A 22,939-nucleotide genomic window follows, 5' to 3' on the forward strand; every position below is an offset into this window, starting at 1 on the left:
CAGTGGCGTATAGTCAAAAATTGAAACAAAATCAATACTTTTTGCCTTTTTAATTACAAAAATAGAATGTTTTCAGTCTATATATATGTTTGGGAAATTTTTTCATCATTTTCTAAATTTTGATTGCCAGTGGCGTAGATAAAAAACTGAAAAAATTATATTATTTTGATAATAAAAATATAATGCTATACTATCCATAGGAGTAGATTTTTCACACCATTCTCGTCTAATTTTTATTTCCAGTGGCGTAGAACTTCAAAAATAGAAAAAACTAAAAAACAAAACAACCTATTTTGGACATAAGTTTTTATCCATATAATATTGCATATAAAAATGTAATCTGCCGAAAACAGTTTGTGCAAATCAAATATAACCAGAGCTTGGTGAGAATTGTGATTTTGATAACAAGGGGGGTTACATTTTTTTCACATTAAAATTAGTAAAATTTATTTTGTACAATAATTTTTATTTATTTTTAAAAAGCTGTTTTTAAATAAAAATTAAATGCTAGTCTTTCCGAAGTTAGTTGAACATGTAAAAATATGCCTGGAAATATATTTTAATTACTTTCATAGGCATCCCTAAAACAGTTTTCTGCTAAAGGTAAAAAATTATAATAATTTGTATATAATGTGTAGAAAATGTATATTGTGTTCATTTGGCCAACAACATATTTTAACTATTTATGTCCTTAAACAATTTTATTATATTGATGGTAAATTTCGTTTTGTTCCGATTCAAAAGGTTTCTAAAATGCCATGTAATAACAATATTAGTAAACAAAATATCCCTCTTATTTATGCCTTTCGCAATTGTAATATGAATGATTAATAGAAGGTGCCTATAATAAATTAAAATTACCTGAATCACACCAAATTCCGCATTGCTACACTGCACTGCTGGGCGATTTGTCAACCACTTGTCAGCAGCTGAGATTTATTGCCCAGTGGCCCAATGCAGCTGTTTGTATTTCATTTGCCCGCACTCACATTCTTCAAATGGGAATATACATTTCTACCACCTCCAAGTTTACTTCGACCAGACCTGTATATGGGCATGGCTAAATAAATATGACTACTACTATACTATAACTTTATGTTAACACTGAAATTTATTCTGAAGACTTCTATACTCCCACAAGAGCCCAAAAGGAAAAGGTTTGGAATAAAATAAAACTAACTATATGTACTTTACAGTGTTTATTATTTTTCAGAAAGTTAAAGTGTAATATCGAACCACTGTTTTTTTTAGAAAATATGTTTACTATTTTCCTCATTTTGAAAGTAGAAGGCCTTCTGAAACAAAGACCCATATTTGCACATCTTTACAACCTACATATACAAACTAACATCATATTTCTATCGACGGCGATGGTCATATAGCTGGCCCGTAATGTTAGGTTAACGAGGAATAATCCTAATAAACGTTCCATACATATATCACAGTAGTAGGTAAAATAAAGGCAACTTTTCAACCAAAGAGCACCTAAAACCTTCACGATTTCTAAATTAACATATTTCCTCTTAGTTCTAAAAAAAAACGTACTCCAAAAAATTAGAACCGTTAAAAAAAAAAGTAATATTCTTCTGCCTTGCACTTACAACTTAAAGAATTTCCTTCATTTCACAAACCGTTTCCAGAAAAATTAACCAGTGCCCATCAACAACCTTCAAAAAAAATCATCAAGGTCAAACATGAAGTAAGAGCACTGCTAATCCTCCTTGCGTTTTTTCGCTTTCATCAGCTCGTCGGTGATGGTGCGCTTTCTCTTACATCCCGACTCGCTGGTGCGGGTCTCTCTTCTGAGGGGTACATCAGCCTGGTTCTGCGCCTGCATCAGGATCTCGATCGGCTGAATCGACTCCTGTTGCATCTGCATGGCCATATTGTACACCGTGTCGTTTGTTTTATTGTACATGACTGCATTCATGAACATCAGCATGGTGTCACGTTTGAACTCCAGTGTTGTCCTTATTGTGCCGTTTTCGATATTCTTTTTAATCGTCTGCAAGTCCATTGGTCTGTATACGATGGTGCTGTAACCTAGAAGTAATGGCAACGTCAATTTTATCCTTAAAATTACCAAAATATACACCACAGGAAAATTTAATACTACAGCAAAAAAAAGATAGAAAATACAAAAAAAATATTAGAACAATGCAAAATAATGTTGGAAGTAAGAGTACTGAGACTGATGGTTTGTGGTTTCTGTTTTTGATAAAATTAGCAACACTGTATTCAAGTCCAAGGTGTTGAGAGTAGAACGCATGCTCGTTTGTCTTAGTTGAGAACTGTTGTTGTAGTGGCATGTTGAAAAAATAAGTGCCACTATTCCGAATCCCGTCAGCTGCGAGGTGAGGAACATAATCCGGCTTCTTCTTGCAAATGGAAAGGCACAAGATTTTTAACAAAATCAAAACTGTTTATGAGAATGGTAAGTAAGAGTACTGAGACTGATATTTTGTGGTGTCTGTTTTTGATAAAGTTGGCAACACTGCATTCAAGGCCAAGGCGTTGAGAGTAGAACAAATGCTCGTTTGTCTTAGTTGAGAACTGTTGTTGCAGTGGCATGTTGAAAAAAAATAAGTGCCGCTATTCCGAATCCCGCCAGCTGCGAAGTGAGGAACATAATCCGGTTTCTTCTTGCAAAGGGAAAAGCATAAGATTTTTAACAAAATCAAAACTGTTTATGAGAATAGTGTGATGGTGTGTGCTTTAAAACGTGTTTAAAGTTATTTATGCAAGCGAGAAATTCAAGAAAATCGTACGGGTGGTGGTGATGGGGGAAGCAGAGAGCGCGGCTGCTTCAGCTGTAGACCTGATAAGTACTCGGAATACCAAAGGTATTTTTCGAAAAATTAGCCCGGATGTCCCAGCACATTTAGTGTAAATGACGGTTAACTTTGATCGGCTATAACTACGTAATTAATTGACCAATCGATCCGTTTTTTTTTTAAAGAAGAGTCTTTCAAATAACTTTTGAAACCTGCTTTAAAAAAATTGATTTGATTGAATATTCACAAAGCTATTCTAATTGATTATAAATACAAAAATTCGACCAATGTTTAAACAAGTGCCAGACATCTCCTAATTGACGGATTCGAATTTTTCAAAAAGCGTTTGAAAGCTTGAGAGCCCTTCTATATGTGATTAAATTTTCAAGTATCTAAGGGCCTTGGTTTTTGCTGTGCAAAATTTTGAAAACGGCAACATTTTTTTCAAAATTTGGATTGCAAAATTATTATGCAAAATCTATCCAACCGATTTTGATGAAATTTGGTGTGACGATTATATCATTTTAACATGAAGTTTTCTTGAGCTAAGTATCGAAGTCCTATACCCAATTTAAAGACCCCAAAAAATTCCCTAAAAAGTAATGTTCTTTAACCCCATTGGCGATTTTTTCAATTTTTACAATAATAATCATGATTCATTCGATTTGTAACTAGTCATATTTTGTAAAAAATTTAATTACAAACATTTTTTTCCTTTTCCATTTTGCCTAAAATCAACTCTTGAAAAGATACATAATTAAATAGGAAGAAAAATTTGAAATTTTTCGAATTTTTTTAACATATTGTGCCGCCAAAAGTTAAGCCCACGTTTTTTTTATGCGTGCAGAAAAATTTTCATTTCTAGTGATATTTGAAAGCCAAAAAACCAAAAATCTCCGTGGATATACGATTCACCCAAACCAAAACAGATATCGCCCAGTCTATTACACTATTACATCTAGTGGCGGGGTATGAAACTTACCAAAACATGTTAAATATATTCAGCCTTTTTGTGTTAAATAAGATCAATATTTGTTTCATGTTTACTTTTTTTAATTACTTAGTTAATGTTCTTTATACATTAATTACATACCTGGTGCTTGATCCTCGGTTATAGGTTTTAGGAACAATGATGCATATTTGTTGGTGGCCAGACGATTGTAGACCAGCATCACAGATTTTTTCCAGTTTCGATAGTCTCTGTCATCTTCATAGTAAGCTGTAGTACTCGAGGCAGGAGAATTTGGGACTGAATCTACCGGAGTTGCTGGTGTGGAGTAACTCCTCTTAGATCGATTCACGTTGTCCTCTTCTTCGGTCCAAGGGCTGTTGGAGCGTTCGTTTTCAGATTTAATTTTAACCTTAATGTCCTTCTTTTCCGTGTCTGTTGTGTTGTCCGAGAAAGTTTCTTCATTTAGTTCATTGTCTTCCAGTTGCGCCTTTTCAATCGCCAACAACATGTCAAAGCCTGTAAGAATATACAGAAATCGTCTGTTTTACTGAACTTAAATAATTTTTTAGCAAAGGAGGCAGAATTAATATAGATGAAATGTAACAACAATCTATGAAGTGACATGTCAGCTCCACGCAAAACAATTTTTAAATCTATGATATTGCAGATAACAAGTACTCTTAAGGACTAAGGATCCTAGCTGTTTACCGATATTGCGGGTATAATTCAATGCTAGTTGTTGGGGCATTAGTCCCCAGAGTAGTTGTTTCCCATATCATCAGTTTTAAAAACCAGGGGGGGGGGTGTGCTAAGACATTAGTACATACAGTTAAATCTATGAAAATGATACACTTCTTTAAATTAGACAAAAAAAAATTACATTTTGTTACGAAGTTATTGTTTCATTACGACATCTTAGAACTATGTACTGGGTTTTATATTTCAACTTCCTCTTTAAAATCAAAAACTATGATTTTATCAATTTTTATATCCAAATATCCTTCTGTATAATCAATATTTTTTTCAGTGTGTAAAACTCAATAATGTAATAAAAAGAACAAAACGTTAACAAAATGTAACTGTTTTTTTTTTGTTCCTGATCTATTCCAGATCAAAACAGGAAAAAATTATGTTTTATTTCATATTGCATGTAATTTTTGAAATATTTAAAATGTATGAAATTACGAAATTTTAATAAATTCTGATATAATTAAAATTTCCAAAAAAACTCAATTTTTCAAAAATTTCTTTGGAAATATTTCAAATGAAATTATGTTTCAAATGTAATATGTATTACTACAAAAAATTGTAACTTGTAACCACTTTTAATATTTAAATTTCCAATTTCTCAAATTTCAAAATTTTAGATAGGTTCATCGAGACCTTAAAAAATTTTAAATTTTGTATTAAATTTCACTACCTTGCAATATTAGCAGTGTGGGGACACCAGTCTCCTGGTTCATCACTGGTTTTACGTAACTATTAAAGTAATATTTAAGTATAATAAAACAAATAAATAAAAAATTCCAGTTATTAATAAACTTAGTATTTTGATGTAAATATTTAAATCATTTCGAATAATATTTACGATCGCCGCATTGTACATTTAAGTATATTTTCCTGCATTAAGGGTATTTGTCGGTGTAATTAAAAAATCATCCCAATATGGATTTGGATGATTTAATGGGAATAACCCTAATCCAGGCACAATGACCAAAAACACTGACACGTACACATGGGCAGGTAATTCTTGTGTATACACAAACGTGAGATAGCCAAGTGATCCAACTCGCTTCTGATAGCGCCTTTGCAGGGTACAGTTCGTTATCTGATATCATCGACTTCTTCTTATACATCGTCAGGTTTTTCCTTATTACTTAGTTGCAAAATAAATTATTTCTTGTGTTACTTAGTGGAACCTGTGAATCTTAAAGCACAAGACCGTCTGCACTTCTCTTAAAATTTCTTCTTATGCTTTAGCCATGATGTGTTTTGTAATTTATACTCAAATAGCCATTGGGCGAGTCCGGTATTGGTAGACCAATCTACCTGATGTAGAATCGACGGTGGCGCGCTGGCCGTCAAAGCAAACCTGTATTGGTCCACTAGGTCGTAAATAATTTTTTGCATGGCATTCTATAATTAGTTTGGTGACAAATGCGGTTCACTGTCAGTGCCGTAGAGAGCAGTGCTTGGCGTGGTATATTTATTGTTGATATAATACGTATTATTAATTATTAGTTAATATTAATATTTGTTCATATCGTAACCAGTAAGGGTAATAGTTATTAAAATAAATGTTATATGTAATTATCTAGTACTTTAGCATGGCTTTCTGGAGACCCTTGGAAATGGAAGATAACGAAATAACCCGGGAAAATCCCCAAATAGTCGAGACGGTTTTTGTCCAAAGTGTCGAAACAAACTCAGAGTTTAAAAACAAAGATTTACACGTTCCAAGTCAACTTATTATTTTAAATATATATGAATGTTTAAAAAGAGAAAATAGTGAACAAAGTGCTAAAAGAAATTAGGAAAAGGATTAGTGAATTAACTAAGATATCAAAAATGACAATTTATCGCTTAATTAAAGGAGACGTTATTAATCACGATACAAAGAAGGAACGGAAAAATACAAAATAAAAAAATATTGACGATTTTACCAAAGTTGTAATACGGCGCATAATTTATCTGTATAAAGAAAATAAAGTTCCTACTTTAAACATGATTCGAGATAAATTAACTGATTATCCTGATTATAATTATAAATCTTTAGATACTTTACAACATGTTTTATTACAATGCGGTTTTAAACATAAAATACTTGACAATCGTATGATAATTATGGAATCACCACGTATAGCTACACTTCGGGAAAATGATTTACAAAAAATTCGAGAATATCGTCAACCAAATAGGAATATAGCTCGGAATATACTATTTCTAAAAAAGACAAGACAAAATGTTAAAATGTTTTTATGCAATTCCAACTGATATTGTAACGACTATACTTTGTCTGTGCAAAAATATAAAAAATCTCTTTACCTCATCTACATAAACCTTTGGCAACAAGGCAACAATGCATTAAACCATTCTTGCCAAAACTTTGCTCCGCAATCTTTTTTGCAATTGCAAAAAATCATTTTCAGCAATTCTTCCGGAGCTGGCAAACTATGCATTTTTATTGGTTCCAATAAATCTTTTTTTTTAACCATGCCCAGTCCGTTATATTAATATGTTTGTTTCCCATCCATATTTGTGTTTGTACACATAATAAATACGTATATATACAAAAAAGATCTAAATGCTTCAAAATTCTTGTTTGGCCTAAATTTTCCTAAAATTATCACCTATACACGTGTTTATTTTTTTGACGATAACTTTCTTACTTTTTAAGATTTTTAATCGCACAAAGGCTCATTTTGCAGGGAATTGTAAGGGCTACGTGAACTGTTGAGTTGATCTTTTTTAAGCCCTACTTTTTTAATTTTGAAGGGTTTAAAGGGCTCGAAAAGGGTGGTTCTCAAAATGGCGATATCTCGATTAATATTAATTTTAGAGGAATAAAAAAAGTAAAATCTTCAGCAAAAATAAAGCTAAATTTTTTTACTCATGTATTTTTTTCATACACCCTTTAATTTTTAAGTTACAGCATAAAAAAATTATTATATTTTTTAAAACAATTTGAAAAATTAATATTTTCAAAAATTACGAGTTATTTACAAAAAACTGTCCGAAAACAAGCATTTTTTCAGTAAAAAATCAACATTTTCAATGACGAATTACTCGGGAAGTATTGGATTATCCAAAAAACTTTATATAACATTTGTTACTTAAAATTGACTCCTCTATCGATTCCTGTGGCTATTTTGGGGGTAAAAATGTCCACCCCCAAGAAGGGGCAAAAGCACACTTTGGCACTATATAAGTTTTGTTCCTTGAGACATTCCCCACATTCAGTCAAAATTTCACGTCAATTGGTCCAGTTATAAAGAATTCGGAGGTAAAAACCCTGAATAACTGGACTATGTGTAATACTTTGAATAATTAACGTAATATCATGTTTCATTCTAGTTATGTTATCAATTATAATGGGAAGCTAGTTATTAAAAATGTTTATAAAACAGGCGACAATAAAAATTAAAACGATATAGTTTAGAACTTACCTTCTTTTTTCTTCGTTCTGGAGTAATCCCTTTTCACTTTACCACTCTTATCGATTTTGACCTCCATGCTGATATCGTCATACAATGCTTCTGAAAAATCATGAGTTATGGTAGTAGTTTCTGAACTATCTTGGACATCCAAGTTAATGTTAATGTCTTTCTTGGAATCCGTTACAGTTGTAACATCCGAAGCCTCTGAAGATTCCTCACAAGCAACAACTTCTTTACTCTCAGGTGTGTCAGTATTGGCCTCCTCAATCTCTACATCCAGTTTCTCTTCTTTGATTTCAACCTTGACCGGTTTTACATCCTCGGGCTCCTCTGGCTTGTTGGAGTGAACGATGTCTTGTATCTGAGATTTGTTCAGTTCTTTGTCAATATCTTCCTCATCCATTACAACAACTTCTACTATTTCCACAGAACCCGGCAATACGCTTTTGACCGATCTAGGTTCATCCTCAATAATTTCTTCTTTAATCTCATTCTCTACTGTTACCTCCGGTATAACTTCGGATGTTTCAGTTGTGACAATATCTGAAGGCATTATTGATGGTGGTTGGGATTGGGTTGTCACAGGTGGAGGTTGTTGTTGATAATGGGGAACGTATGGCTTGAGATCTTGCTGCTTGCCGGTTGAGATTGAAGGTTTCGTTGCCGGTTCAAAAATAACGGGGTCTTCTTGAAATTCAAACGGATCTACAGGAGGAGGGGTGGCTGGTTTCTCTACAACCTTCTGTTCTTCCCTCAGTGGTTCAGGCTCCTACAACGATAATTATATTAGTATGCTTGTATTAGATCATTATTAAGGGAAAAGTTCATTTGAAATTGTGCCTTAGTTTAGTTCTTGAGATACAGAATGCTAAAGTTTTTATTGGTTGATGATATTTAAGTTGACGATATAATTAAATAAAGGTTATCATATCGGATATTTTCGATTTTACTAGAAAAATATATAATTTTTGGAGTATTGCGACTTACTTCAGTGTTAAATAAATAAAAAAATAAATCTAAAATTGTTTGTTGCTAGTAGGACCTTTTTTTCTTAAGATGATGAAAAGAATCACATACTTATGAGTAATATAATAAATATTGTAAAAAATATTATAAATACTATACAGGGTGGTTCAGATTTTAATAGACAAACTTCGGGAAAGAACTAAACAGCAAAAATTAACATCACTTTGTTCTATGAAAATAGGCGCAAAAAGCCATCGTTTATGAGATACAGGGTGTTGAAATTAACAAAAATTAAACAATTTTTTTAAAGATGTGGAAAGCCACTTCATAAAATTTATCCAAATTTGGTACACACAAGTTATAGTTACACACAGTTATTTAAAAAAATTGTTTTAATTCTGATAATTTCAACGCCCTGTATCTCATAAACGGTGGCTTTCTGTGCCTATATTGATAGAGCAATGCGATATTAATTTTTGTTGTTTAGTACTTTCCCGAAGTTTGTCTATTAAAATCTGGACCACCCAAATTCATTTTATTTTTCTCTATTTCAACATTTTGTTTACTTGGATAATATGTCTCATAAATCGTAAACCATTCACTTTTCGACAAAAATAAAAGAAGAAAATTGTTTTATTTTTAAAAATTTCAACGCCCTGTATCTCATAAACGGTGGCTTTCTGCACCTATGTTCATAGAGCAAAGTTGCTTAGTATTTTCCCGAAGTTTGTCTATTAAAATCCGGATCACCCTGTGATAAATCTATACATTTACTTACAGAAAGTCATTGTTCAGTTATTATTTTTAATGCAGTTTTATTAAATAGATAGTTATTCTAAATTTTCTAAATTAAAATGGGGTTGCTACTAATTGCATAGGAAAATACAAATTAATGGGATGATCAAAATTATAATATGAAATTTGGGCCGTCCTATACAGGGTGTTTATAAATAAGTGCAAAATATTTTAAGGGGTGGTTGCCGAAGTTTTGTGAAAAAAAGTCGAAATTTGCTTCGGTTCCGAGATACAGAGTGTTTAAATTTTTATTTTTTATTTATATTTATTAATTATTTCAGAGATATTGACTTGAAATTTGAAAATGTTGAAGACCTGAGGGATCAAATTACAGCCATCTGTGAATGAGAAATACAGAACGAATATTTCAGCGAATACGACAGTCAATGAGGCAAAGCGTTGACTCTTATATGTATGTCGGGGGGTGGTGGAAAATTGCTTTTCCATCGCAGCACTTAGGCCACCATCCTATTACTACACGGGTGGCTTTGTGGCAAAGTCTTGTACAACTTTTTATGTATATTATGGTCTTGAGATACAGAGATTTATTTCTCTATTCTCATTACCATTTTATTGGGAACCACACGCAGGCGGAAGGTGTTGAGCGACCCAGGTCTCTGGTAGGCTGCCACAGCCACATCACGAGCCTACCTTAGGTCACCCATCCAAGTTCCAGCCTGCGTCCGTGATGCTTACGTCGGCCAATCGAAATCCATCGGCCAAGACACCCGGCTAGGCGGCCCCTGAGGGAGGTCATTTTCAACATCAGTTGTAGGTTTGCGACTATTAAAAAATATTTTTATTACTGTTGTTTTGTGTTATTGTTTTGGTTTAATGTTACTGTAGTAGAAATAAAACTTTTTGAAATATTAAACAAAATAAAATTACTTAAACGATTAAATTTTGTACCCACATTCATATCAACTTTTTGTTTTCAAGGTTGAATTGCCTTTTTACTTTGACCATAATAACACTTTATTAAAAGAGACCTTTTAATCAAAGGTTAACAAAACCTACAATAAAATATGTCTTATTTTTTCCTCAAAAATGGTGCATTCTACGAAAAAAATTGTAGAAACCAATTTCAGTCAAAACTGATGGCGGATTTCTAAAAAAATATCAGAACGGGAAAAAGTAATATTTTTTTTATTAAAAAAGTTTGTGGCATTCTCGCACAAACGCCAATGGTATAAGTAGAAATATTCGCATGACCCCAAAAAATGCACATTTATCCCTCCAAAACATTTTTCAAATTTCGAGTCAATATCTTTAAAACTCTTTGAAACAATTAATAAAAATAAATAAAAAATTAACATTTAAACACTCTGTATCTCGGAAACAAAGCATATATCGACCAATTTGAACTTTTTTCACACAATAACTTCGCCAACGACCACCTAAAATATTTCGCAATTATTCACAAACACCTGTATATGTGAAATTTAGGTGGAATTATGCGCGATCACTGAAAATTGAGAATAATTTCCTACGAAAATAAAAACGTACTGCGAATAGTGGTTGTCCCTATGATGATTCCAAGTTTAATACTTGGACAGTAATAAACATTAATAAAATACAGAGCCTTCGTTAATAACTACAAGCCGCCGAGCTTAAGCAACCTACATTGCACGGTACTATCACCTAAAACTCGCTAAATCTTGGCGTCACCAATGATAATGATTCGTTTACAATGAACAATAACAAACCGCAATGTCTGCATTTCAGATAATGCGATAGTTGATTCGTGAAGGAAATAAAATTACTGCTGCAAACAAAATTACTGGTCACATGGCTTATAATCATTTATGAAGGCTCTGTAGCATTTATTTCATAACTATTTCTAATTGTATATATGTAATTGTTATTGTTTTGATACATTTTATAGCTTTTTCTACTGTAGAATGAGGTTTTAAAACTACACCTCTTAACAGTACAACAATTATCTAAAAAAAGATTTTAAAACTATTTAAAAGATAAATACCTCTTTAGGTTGGAATGGCTCAGGCTCTGGTTCAGGCTCAGGTTCGGGATCAGGTAACTCATCATCTTCAAAATCTAATTCTAAATTAATATTGATATCTCCATTGCCGTCTAGTTGCAGATGCTGTTCAGGATCTGCAACAATTTCATCTGCATTTTCTATTATCTCGGATATTATGTCATCGACTTCCTCTTTCTTAATCTCAGGTAATGGACCATCCTGCACAAGAATGCTGTTTGCAAGATCATCAATTTTAATATTAGGTAAATTGGCATCGTCTAGTATATCGTTTCCTAAAGGAACATTCTCTTCTGAATCTATAATCATACTTTCGTCTTCTTGACCAATTGCTGTGCTAACTAGTTGTTGAAGGCCTGGAGAAACCGTTACACCAGTAGACGAATTTAATAAACTGGCAATCATTGGGTTGGTATTAGTATTAGGAGCTTGCCGATTAGTTATAGCAGTGTGCAGTATAGACGAAGATGTTGAAACGTTTTGTACTTGAGAAGGGGATTTTAATAAACTAGTTAGTAAAGGCGATAAAGCCGGTTTTGCTGGTTCTTGCATTTGTACATATACTTGTTGTTGCTGCAGCTGCTGCGGAGGTTGTTGTATATCTTCAAACTGTTCATGTTGCTCATTTTCTAATAGACTTTCTATGGAATCAGAGTTTTTACGTTTTTGACCAACAAGAGGTGCTGGCTTGATGGGTCTCCAAACCTTTTCTATTTCTTGTTTACGTAATTCTCTCTCTCTCAAATATTGACCATGAGCTAGGGCTTCTTGTTCTTTTCTGTGCTCTTCCTCATCGATTTCTTTACACCACTTATCTAATTGTTCTTCACTCACTTTTCCTAAAAATTTTAAAAATGATGAACTATTATATAAGTGAACATACCTAACCTTAACATACCTGACTGCAGCAAAACCATATCCTCCTGCAACTTTAAATATTCCGATTTTTCTTCCGCAAGCAACTTTTTCAACTCTGCTTGTCGTGCAGCTAGTAATTTTCGTAAAATACTTTCAGCTGGTGTTTCTACAGCAGAATCTGCACTACTTGTTCGTTTTTTACGTTTGGGAATTTCAATATTGCCCAATAGAGCCCCATACTGCGCTGCACAATTCTTTTGATGAAACCAATCTGAAGGTCTATTTGGTTCGCCAAATGGTTTTAAAGCCCTACTAACAGACATCCAATTCTGATCGCCACTTCTGGAAACAGCTGAAGCTAAGCATAGCTGCTCTCTAAGGGACCACTTGTCTACAGGATCTCTCTTCATTTGTAATTGTTCTTGTAATGATACCGCTGCCATTATCAATATCAAATTAAGGTTATGTTTATATTAGTATTATTAGTTGACCACAGAAAAAAATAATACCCACAGTTCTATTTGATCATATCATCTAGTTCTAGACAAATACATGCTTCAACGATTCAAGAGAATTGGACTTCATACACATAATTAACATTAATTTTATAGTAGATTAAGTGAGATTGATGACTGTCTTTACATTTTCCTTGGAGAAACTGTTGAACACAGAATTGAATTATCGCTCTGTGATGTTGGAACTCATCTACTTTTATGCACATACTTCTATAGTATGTGCTTTTATGTGAAATAAACGTCTTTATGAGCAATTAGCAATTGTCAGATTTTAATATTTTGACATTACGAAGTATGGCATTTACATATTTTTTGAATTTCAAGAAATATAATATACAATTCTCTTTGCCCCTTTAAAGAAGAAATTAAAAATGTAATAAAATATATTTAAAAGTTGTTAAATATACGGGAAATTAAGTATTTTATTTTTATAGATATTTATAAAAGGATGCCTCCAGAAGGTAGAGTTAGTTACTATGTTGATAAATATGGTATATTTCATAGGATATTAGGAAAAAATGATAATTCAGCGACAGGCATAAATATAAACGTGACACCAAAAGTTTGTTCAACATGGCTTCGGCTTATCATGATGTTTTGGAATGTTAAAGTAATGAAAGCAGCATTTCGTTTTGGTGTGGCCGCTATAATAATGAATCAGTATGAAAGGTTAGGATTTGCTGTCTTACTATTGTGTTTTGCATTGTGAAAATTTCCTTGGCCTTTTGAACTCAAACTTGGCGTTTTGGAAACTTCGTAAGTAGGATATTATTTTCATACTACTTGATACATAAGTACATGTCTAATACGATATTATTCATTTGTCCACAATAGAAAATTATTTGTATTACTTGCATGTAAAATATTAATAATTTAAGGATACCGATTACCGAGATAATTATCTTAAGGCAAGTTCGGTATTAACATCTAGACGCTCCAGATGTGTTTTGTTCTTTTCTAATTGTAAGAGATGAAAAGACAAAGAGACATGTCTAGAGTATCTAGATGTCAATACCGAACTTGTCTTATGTTAATACATTCTCAATGGAAAACAAAAACAATCTGTTTTTATGTACAAATTATTGTAATTTGTAAATAAAAGTGTGTTCTAAGGTGTGGTCTAGTTAACTACTATGGAATACCGCACTTTGGGATAATTGCTTTCAATAATTATAGTGGTATTATTAGATATAAATGTATTAAAATATGTTGAAAAGTAAGTCTGATTTTTTATTTTGAAGCATCTATCTTCATTCATACAATTATCGATTAATTTATATTCCCAAGAAAAAAAGTTATTAAAACTAAAGAAATATTTTTTCAAGTAATAACAGTATATACCTACTTGTTTTATTTAGTTCCACCATATAAGTAATGCGGCAAGGGTAAAATCAGCATGACTGATAGTAGCTATATTTCTCCTCTACGAATAGGTACTTCATAAAAGTTAATTGCTTTTTCTATTTTTAAAATATGAATATTATTATCCACATTAATCCAAGATTTAAAAATTCATAGTGTAAAGTAAACTCACATCAACTGTAAAAATGCAGCTTTATTCAATAATAAACCAAAGTTTAACAACAGTTAAAACATTAAAATAAAATCAGATTATTCTAATAGTTGACCAAGAGAGTAGCAATGCGCAATTTAAAAGAGGCACTTTTCTACATTTATATACAATTTCATAACAGAGGTTTCCAATAAAACTGTCTGTTGAGAGTTAAATTAAAACTTATGTATAAAAAAAGTAGATTCCCTTGATTTTAGAAAGTATTCCATATTATTATAAAATGTCAATACGGATTTGATTAATGTTTTATAATGAGAAAATAATTTTATAAAAGTTAGAAAACGATTTGTAACTTATGATGGATATGGTGTGATTTATTTATAAATTATCGAAGTAAAACATATATTTTTACTTATGTTTTCATTGTTTTGATAGCATAAACAGTAACAGTCTGTATGTGGATGTACCTTGAACTGTTACTTATGTTTTATCTTCAACCGTTCACTTCCTAAAATCAAGGAAATTTATATATGGTGATTATGAGGGACCTGAGGTAAAATGTAGGTGTATATGAAACATGAGTAAATTTATATAATACAATTAAAACCCTCTCAAGAGCTTCTCCCATTTTTAGTCAGCATTAATTCATACTCTATACGTTATAACAGCATGAGCACTTTTGGTAAAAATATAACAAGAATTCACAGAACTGCAAGTTTTAATCCCTAGAACTGTATATAACTATACTTCATATTAACTAAAATTAGGACCTTTGTATTTCTATGGACAATGTTTGCTAGATAAATAATTCCTTTATTAACTTATATGTAACTTTTAATACCAAATATAACTTGAATTTTGTATACGTTTAGAATAAAAGTACTGGAATTTTAAATGATTTTGGTATTTTGAATTAAAATAAAAAAATGTTGACCAAAAGTTTACAAAGATCCTACTAAGATGTTTTCATATATTTACTCTACTTGTCATAATGTAACAAAGCATACTTTACAATTTTCAGTCTAGGCTAGGATTTCATCATGGCAAGAATTTGTGAAACCTATAACACAAATTATAATTGATATTTCTTTTTTATTTGCTACATGTAGGTACCTACTATCGAGATGTTGCATCGTGATAGACTCTGGAATAGTAATAACATAACAGATAAATATCACACTACTTTAAAAAGATCTATGTATGTTACAAACTGCTTTCAACACTTAAAGGTAACAATAAATAACTTAATTAAATCTACATCGTATCACATCTTCTACGATGCAACATAGCAGAGATGAATTAAAAATTAACATGCTTATTGATATTTCAGTCGTCTACTTTTTAAAAATCACTGTACATTATAAAAAACAAATATCACTAAACTTCATAATTAATTTGATACATACAAGTAAAAATATTTACGGCCAATTGTAGCCCACTTGTAGAGCATACACATTTTCTTATATAAATAAAAAATACAACACAAACATGTTTTTATATACACTTATTTGTTGGTAAAATTTGAAATATACATGGTGATTCACAACTTATCCAAACAAATTTGGGAATAGATGCAATATGAGAAATGGAATCTATATCGTAAAAAAAATTTTTGTAAAATCCTTATAGTTTCCAAGAAAAAAAATATTGAAGTTACAGTACATTCAACCACTACATAGCTGGACAACTGTAGTCTCTAACGTCATTCGCCACGTGCCTCAGCGACTCCGAATACTGAATTCGGATTTTGCAATCGTCGTTGTGATATTTACCTGTTATCTGTGATGTTTAGAATATGTTTTTAGTAGTTAGTGGTCAAAAATCATTAATTAGTGTCAAAAATGGTTTGCGTGTACTCGGAGTTGATGGATATCATTTTAATTTATGGTGAAGCATTTGTGTTATGGTGAAACAAGACAACATTTGTGTTAGTTCGTAGAAACTGAGTACAACGGACCCAACGGACTGTGTTTACACATTGGTGGATAAAATTTTGAACAATTGTTGTAACATCGGGTATGTCAAATGATTTTATTATTTATAAACACAAATTAATTTTATTAATTAATAAATGCAAAAGCAGTTGAATTTGCCGATATAAAATAGGTGCCATAAAATTCTATTACATATTTCTTTCCTTGCGAAAGTTTTTGTCCGTTTTTATCACACCGCCATGTCGGTCGCATTGTGCTAGGTCAGGTTTTACAGTGGACCAGTTTCCAGTGCCGTGCAGAAGTGTATTTTTAAATCATTTTCAAACTACCCTTTTTGATTTTTTCTTTACAAAATTGTATTTGTAAGGGTCCCCTGTACAACCAGAATTTTTTTTGGATAAGTTCTGAATCACCCTGTATAATATACCTAAATAATATTCAAAATATTTTTTTCAAATTATTTTTTGCCGAGTATTTTGTTAATATTTTAATTTAGAGAGATTTGAAAATCATTTATATTTGAATATTCTAAATTTTAAATTGCAGATAGGAATTGTATAGTAAATACATTTTTAAAAATATTCTCATTTGGATCTTGGAAATGGTAAAGACTGAGAGGCTAGCCAAAAAAAAAATGTTTTTTTAATTCTACATGTCTCCTTTTATATTACATTGGAGAAAGTACTAAAAACTGAAATATATCCTTAATAATTCATGTTACATTAATATTCAGTATTGTTCTAGCAATGTAAAAAGGGCAATTTTGAATTTTCTTACATAAAATAAAATTGCATAAAACAAAAACGTATTTAATCTTCAAATACATTTTTTTTTTTTAGTTTGTATCACTATCAAAATATAAAATATACTTTTCAGATCAGAACTATCACTTTTTTCAGATTCCAGATTAAATAACAGACATTTTCTCATTGTACGACCTCATATTCTTATTCTTTTTCCATGTTCTCAAAAGTGGTCGTTAGATTGGCCATTATTTGTAATTGGTTTCATAAAACAATACTTTTTTAGATTACTCAAAAAGTAACATTCAGATAACAGAGTACAAAATTTCTCAACCTTTTTAAAATACTTTTGCTCGCATGTACCGAAAATGTTCTTTTCACCTTAACTAACCGTTAGTAATTGCACTACTATGATTTAAGAGTCCGATTTTGATTTATACTAAAATATAATAATTGAAGTATTGTACCACCCAGTGTTTGTCAAAACATGTTGCAAGCACACATTTAGCTGAGGTAAAATTATTCTAAATAAATAAATATTTGTAATTACCTGTTTTTACACAAATAATTGAGAAGTAGACCATTTGTTAATGATAAGACATCCATATTGTAGATCACAGCTAATGTGAAGAGTCTCCTTCTTTATATTATCTTCTTATTATACAAAACCGAATTGCCCACCAGAATGTAGGTATGACTAAATTATTGCTTAACAATTAAAATCAAAATAATAAAAATATCCAGGCAGGCATTTCGGCTATAAGTAGCTTGACAATAAAAATTCTCAATAATCGCTTCCCCCAGTATGACACATATTACAGACATTTTTACAGTTTAACCCATTTCGATAAAAAATACCACTTTTGTCTTTAATATACCAAGTAACAACACTGATGCTACAGTCACAATTGCACCACAAAACTGAATTATTTGAGCATTTTCAATGTCAAACGGTTTTAATATACAATATATTGGTCCTGCAAACTCATAGATTAGTTATCATTTGTATAAACCTTAGGCCTAACTTGCACTTTTTCTATGTATCGCTAATTCTAATATACTGGTTTGCAGGAAACATGCAATTTGTTCATAGCAGACATGTGTCTTCTTTGAGTGCTGATTTAACCACGGTTCTTGGTTTTCTTGTAATAACGGCTACTAAAATGCAAGTAAATATGATATATATGTCCAATATTAATAATGTTAATTGTAATCGCACTATTACAAGTATGTTTATTTGTTTAAACCTGTACCACCAAAACCTCCCTGCCACCCTTCTTTATTTTTTTGCAGGCATATTTTGGTAGCATCACTATCTAATATCCTCATGTTTAAATTTGATCAGTTGTTTAGCTAGATTACTTTGGTTTGGGTGGCGTGGTTTAGCAAACAATGGGTTGTCTAACTATATAAATATTTAAACGAGTGTATTTCCAATTCATGTATTCTTCATTGTATATTTCTTTATTATTTCAATGAACAGTATTGTTTGCTGTAAAAGAAATTATCTTCTCAACATCATTGACTTCGGGATTTCTCCCATTAAATTTACGTTAATTCGATAACTCTAGATTAGTGCAAGAGTTGATTAAAATTGATTATAGGGAGCTAATACGTAAGGTGATAGATTTTTTTATGCAAATATTAGAAAGGCACAAACTCAATCCATTATTTTCTTAGTGTATATTATTATACGAAATAACAAAACACCTTTTTTTTCAAGATTTTTTTCCTGAAACATCATATAGAGAAATTTCAAAATTTTATTCTAGTACAAAATTGTTATTAAGTAATGATTTGTATTATATAACATTATTAACTTAAAACAAAAGACAAAGACAAAAACCACCTCTATGTCTTTGAATGCTGTTTTAAAATGTCCACTATCGGAATTATTATTTCATATTTACTTACACATACATGTTAAAAATGAAGTAAAGTAGCATCAAATGTATTAACAGCCGTTTAAACAAACCCTATCTTCTGTCAAATGGAAAAGTAATGTGCATTTTTTCTATTTTTCTGAGTTTACTTAAATATAATTTGCTACTTTTTTTAAAATAAGAATTTTATTGTTTTATATAAAATTTATATATATATTTTCACTATTTACAGTTTCGGTGGGGATTAGTTTGTAAAATTTAGAGAGGTTTATCATATATAGAATGTTTCAAAATATCTGTGAGATGTTTTTTCCACAGGACATTTAGTATTTTGATATTATTTATTACACAGTTTGTAATATAATTAAGTAAATATCTAATGCGAATAGTTCATACTTAAGGATATGCAAAAATAATTGGGCCGTATTTCAAGGATAACTTCGTTGGATGATAATAAACTTATTTAGATCAAATTGCCTTAGTACCATTTTGCTTTCTTAAAAAGTTTTGATGTTTCTTCATTTTTAAGGTAACTCTGCCACTTTTTAAGATTTCAATGAACATGGGCATATTTTTTACCAAAACATACAGATTGCTAAAGCGGATTTCACTAAACAAACAAAACAGCAGCAAAATAGAAACTCATGTCAATTTTAAATTGAATCTTTTAAAAACAACTGTTAAACTTTTTTGCAAACTCAAGTTGCCGGTGACTGTTTATGTTTTGTTTTCGGAGTTCTGTTCGAAAGATGCTCAAAGGGTTTCAATGGGTTTTTCAATGGTGTTAAGTTTTTGTTTATTATTTTAATACTTAGCGTAATTATGCAACTGTTTGAAAAACATTTCTTACTATTCTGTAAATCCCTTTGTCTATTTAAATAAGCATCTTACCAGTTCGATTGTTCTCTTTTTTTTAAACTTTCCTGTGGAATTAACTTCAAAACTAAAATTGAATATAGTCTATCTGGTTGGGACGAAGTATATGATTTGTTGCTGTTTTGTTCGCGTTTTGTTTTTTCTGGTATCAAGAACTCCTTTGAGAATACCCGAAACTATATTGTTTTTTGTCATAAGTTTTTTGTAGGTAGAAATTTTGAGAAGAAGCAGTTTTATTTGCTATAAAAAAGACATTCTTGCCGCATGTCAGTAAAATGCATCGATCCAGAGAAAAATAGATTTCAGTTTTCTACCGTGGTTATTAGTTATGGACAACAGAGTATCTGACCTGATTAATCTTCATTGTTTTGCTATATTATACATTTTTTACAGTCTAATTTGAAATAGCCTTTTGAATGTAGTTCCATGAAGAATTTAAGATTAGAATACTGACATTTAAAAAAAAAGGGCCAAAAAATTAATGCCGGACTTGTGCCAATGGGGTGTTTGCAAAAAAAAGTGTAGGTAGTGTTGTGTTACTCAGTACTATTCTACTAAGTTAATGCAAGGTGTACAAGCAATTTCACTAAAAACTAACAATTTTTATTTGATTTTAAAAATTTGAATTCGAATTGTACTCCATTGCTATCAACTTGTGAGATAATAGACTATCGACATGTTATTACAGAAAACTTCTTGTTTAAGTAACTCTTCTATTGCTTTATCAGTAAAAAAAAATGAGGGGTCGTATGAGATTTTTATTGAACTTCCTATTGAAGACAAAGCAATGAAGGTATAGTTTAGTACGCCACAGCTGGCAGCGAAATTCGTTTCAGTTTTATATTTTTTTAAATTGATAGTATAAATAATTGTTCATACAGAAATAAAAAATACAGGGCAGTTTTTTTTTCATTGTTTCATTTTCTGCTAATATCTGAAAAGGAAGCAAAGCCTGCACACATAAATAAGGAGCATGGGCTTCTTGCACCTGCGGGAAGGGGTTACATAAAAAAAACAAGGCGTAGCAAAAACATAGTCTAAAATATCAATAGGTGTTACCTTCAAGTAACGGCAAGTTGACATCTAGGTAGTAAAATAAGTTTAACAAATGTGCAAATTTTGCAAAAGAGATTATTAGATTACAATACTGCTAAATAATCGACTCCCATTAACTCATAACTGTATTAGAAAAGTGTGATCCATTTTTCTCCAAAACAATGTTTTTTTTTAACTTTTTAAAGAAACAAAATGGTATCATATACTAAGATTTATTTTTGTCTAAGTAAACTTTCCTTGGAGTATGACTTATTCGCTTCCGAAAACCGTTTGCAAGTGAATTTTCGAAACATTCTACTATGAGAATGGAAAAAAGAAATGCCACTAGCTTACATGTGTACCTTGGTAGTGTGATATGGTCGAGTACGGAAAAATTATGTACAAAAAATTTAGCACAGACGAAAAGAAAACCACCCAAAAACCGGGTTGGTGTTGTCACTAGTATTCATATAATTTATTGAGCACCTAATGATTAAAGCTAACTTAATTTAGTTCTAATATTGCACAATTCTAGCAAAGTGTCCATGGCACTTATTGCTTAATAAGAGACACCAGCTAAGCTGCTCACGCACTAGTACATGTGTTTTTCCAGTTCAATGGTGGTCTGTGCGAATTGCTAGCGCCGCTGTTGCTACGGTTAGCACTGGCATTTGGCACAGTTGCCCTGTTAACACTGAGCACTAGTGCGTGGAGTGCCGTCATTGAAATGTGCTCTCCTTATGGAATGTGTCGGATTTATGAAATGATGGCCTTCCGTTGTGGTCGCTGCTCCTGGTGAGGTCTTGGGATGCGAAATTGTTCTCTGACTTTGGTCTAGGTAAAGTCAGTCTCTGCAGTGTTCTTCCTAGGTCTTGCAGACTACGTTCGCTTGCGTGCAACCTCGCCATCGATTCATCCGACATATTTACATGATCTGCTTCCGCTGCCAATGCGTTTACCACGGCGCTTATCGTTTTACTTTCACTACCCAGGTCTTCTTCCCTGTGCGCTAAAAGATTCGGGTTTTTGCCTATCTTGTTCAACCTACATGAAAAAGTACAAGTTTGATTAATGTATCCGACGTTTATTTGAGTGTGTTGGTTTGCAAATTAATTAGAAAAGCTTTTACATTGTGTCTTGGTGTTTTGCTACTATGTCAGGTGTTTTTTTAAATTATGCCTAATACCATCGCCCTTTATTGTGTGTCTCTGTGTTTGTGTTGTGTGTTGCTTTGCCACATTATAGAGTTTATAAAATATTTTTTTCATGGGTAGACCACCCATGTTACTGTTAGTAATTGGTTCATGTAGACATACTAGATTTTTACTTCAAACTATTACGATTTGAACTACCAAGTTTTATAAAATGATAATAAAAAAGATACAGGATGTCAAAGTTTATTTATTATTTTATTTAAATATTTATTTTTCACAATAATTTTAATGTTTTGGAATGTATGAATGTAGTCTTTCAATATGATAAATCATAATCTGCTCTCTGAGTGTATATTCTAGAAGTCGTTATGTAAACCATGTTTAGGATGTAAGTGTGCGCATAATTTTTTTACCCATAAAGTTACCGCTTTCTATTCATAAACAACTATTAAAACATACCACATTTTTGCAAAAAAAATGTACTGCCATTAGCCTTAGAAATGGACAGTTTTTGAGACAAAAGCATTTCAACAATTAGCTGCATAATTCATTTCAGGAAATTTTAACATAGTACAATATTTACATAATAACAATAGAAGGGAGATTTTAATTAAACAAAATTATGATTTAATCAACGCTTTAACAGGTAGAGAACATAATGGACAAGGAAACTAAAAGAGAGAGAGAGATGTTTTATAGTAAATCCTGAATATATCCTCCTTGATACACTTATTTATATAATTTATGAAAGATTGCCTGATATTAAATAATACCATTGGATCAAA

At 31.4% G+C, this 22,939-nt stretch overlaps 2 protein-coding genes and 1 long non-coding RNA gene across 6 annotated transcripts in view; 1 reads left to right on the forward strand and 2 right to left on the reverse strand.

Moving 5' to 3' along the window:
- Positions 1 to 1,184: 1,184 nt before the first annotated feature.
- Positions 1,185 to 13,019, reverse strand: LOC108904849 (bromodomain-containing protein 8). Its single transcript, XM_018707550.2, has 5 exons — positions 12,542 to 13,019; positions 11,626 to 12,482; positions 7,893 to 8,652; positions 3,868 to 4,242; positions 1,185 to 2,043 (listed from the first exon to the last, which is right to left on the reverse strand). The coding sequence occupies exons 1-5, from the start codon at positions 12,942 to 12,944 to the stop codon at positions 1,712 to 1,714; spliced, it is 2,727 nt and encodes a 908-aa protein (XP_018563066.1). The 5' UTR covers positions 12,945 to 13,019; the 3' UTR covers positions 1,185 to 1,711.
- A 331-nt stretch (positions 13,020 to 13,350) lies between these two features.
- On the forward strand, positions 13,351 to 14,236 carry LOC108904817. The gene is made up of 2 exons (XR_001964245.1): positions 13,351 to 13,389; positions 13,451 to 14,236. It is a non-coding gene; the product is annotated as an uncharacterized LOC108904817 (long non-coding RNA).
- Positions 14,237 to 16,987: 2,751 nt separating this feature from the next.
- The window catches only part of LOC108904848 (potassium/sodium hyperpolarization-activated cyclic nucleotide-gated channel 2), a 63,707-nt gene continuing 57,755 nt past the window's right edge, over positions 16,988 to 22,939 (reverse strand). For 3 of the 4 annotated variants that reach the window (XM_018707549.1, XM_018707548.1, XM_018707547.1), the window contains exon 8: positions 21,720 to 22,044. In XM_018707549.1, the coding sequence (XP_018563065.1) occupies positions 21,720 to 22,044 (325 nt within the window). Of the gene's footprint in view, positions 22,045 to 22,939 lie in introns of all 4 variants that reach the window. The other variant, XM_018707546.1, reaches the window with a different exon arrangement.

The sequence above is a fragment of the Anoplophora glabripennis genome, unplaced genomic scaffold (assembly GCF_000390285.2).
Source record: "Anoplophora glabripennis isolate ALB-LARVAE unplaced genomic scaffold, Agla_2.0 scaffold104, whole genome shotgun sequence".
NCBI classification, from domain to species: Eukaryota; Metazoa; Arthropoda; class Insecta; order Coleoptera; family Cerambycidae; genus Anoplophora; species Anoplophora glabripennis.

Coding starts and splice junctions, on each gene's coding strand:
- LOC108904849 (XM_018707550.2), bottom strand. CDS start 12,944: ATGGCAGCGGTATCATTACAAGAACAATTACAAATGAAGAGAGATCCT. Junction 12,483..12,541: donor TATGGTTTTGCTGCAGTCAG/GTATGTTAAGGT, acceptor TAAAATTTTTAG/GAAAAGTGAGTGAAGAACAA. Junction 8,653..11,625: donor AGCCATTCCAACCTAAAGAG/GTATTTATCTTT, acceptor TTATCGTTGTAG/GAGCCTGAACCACTGAGGGA.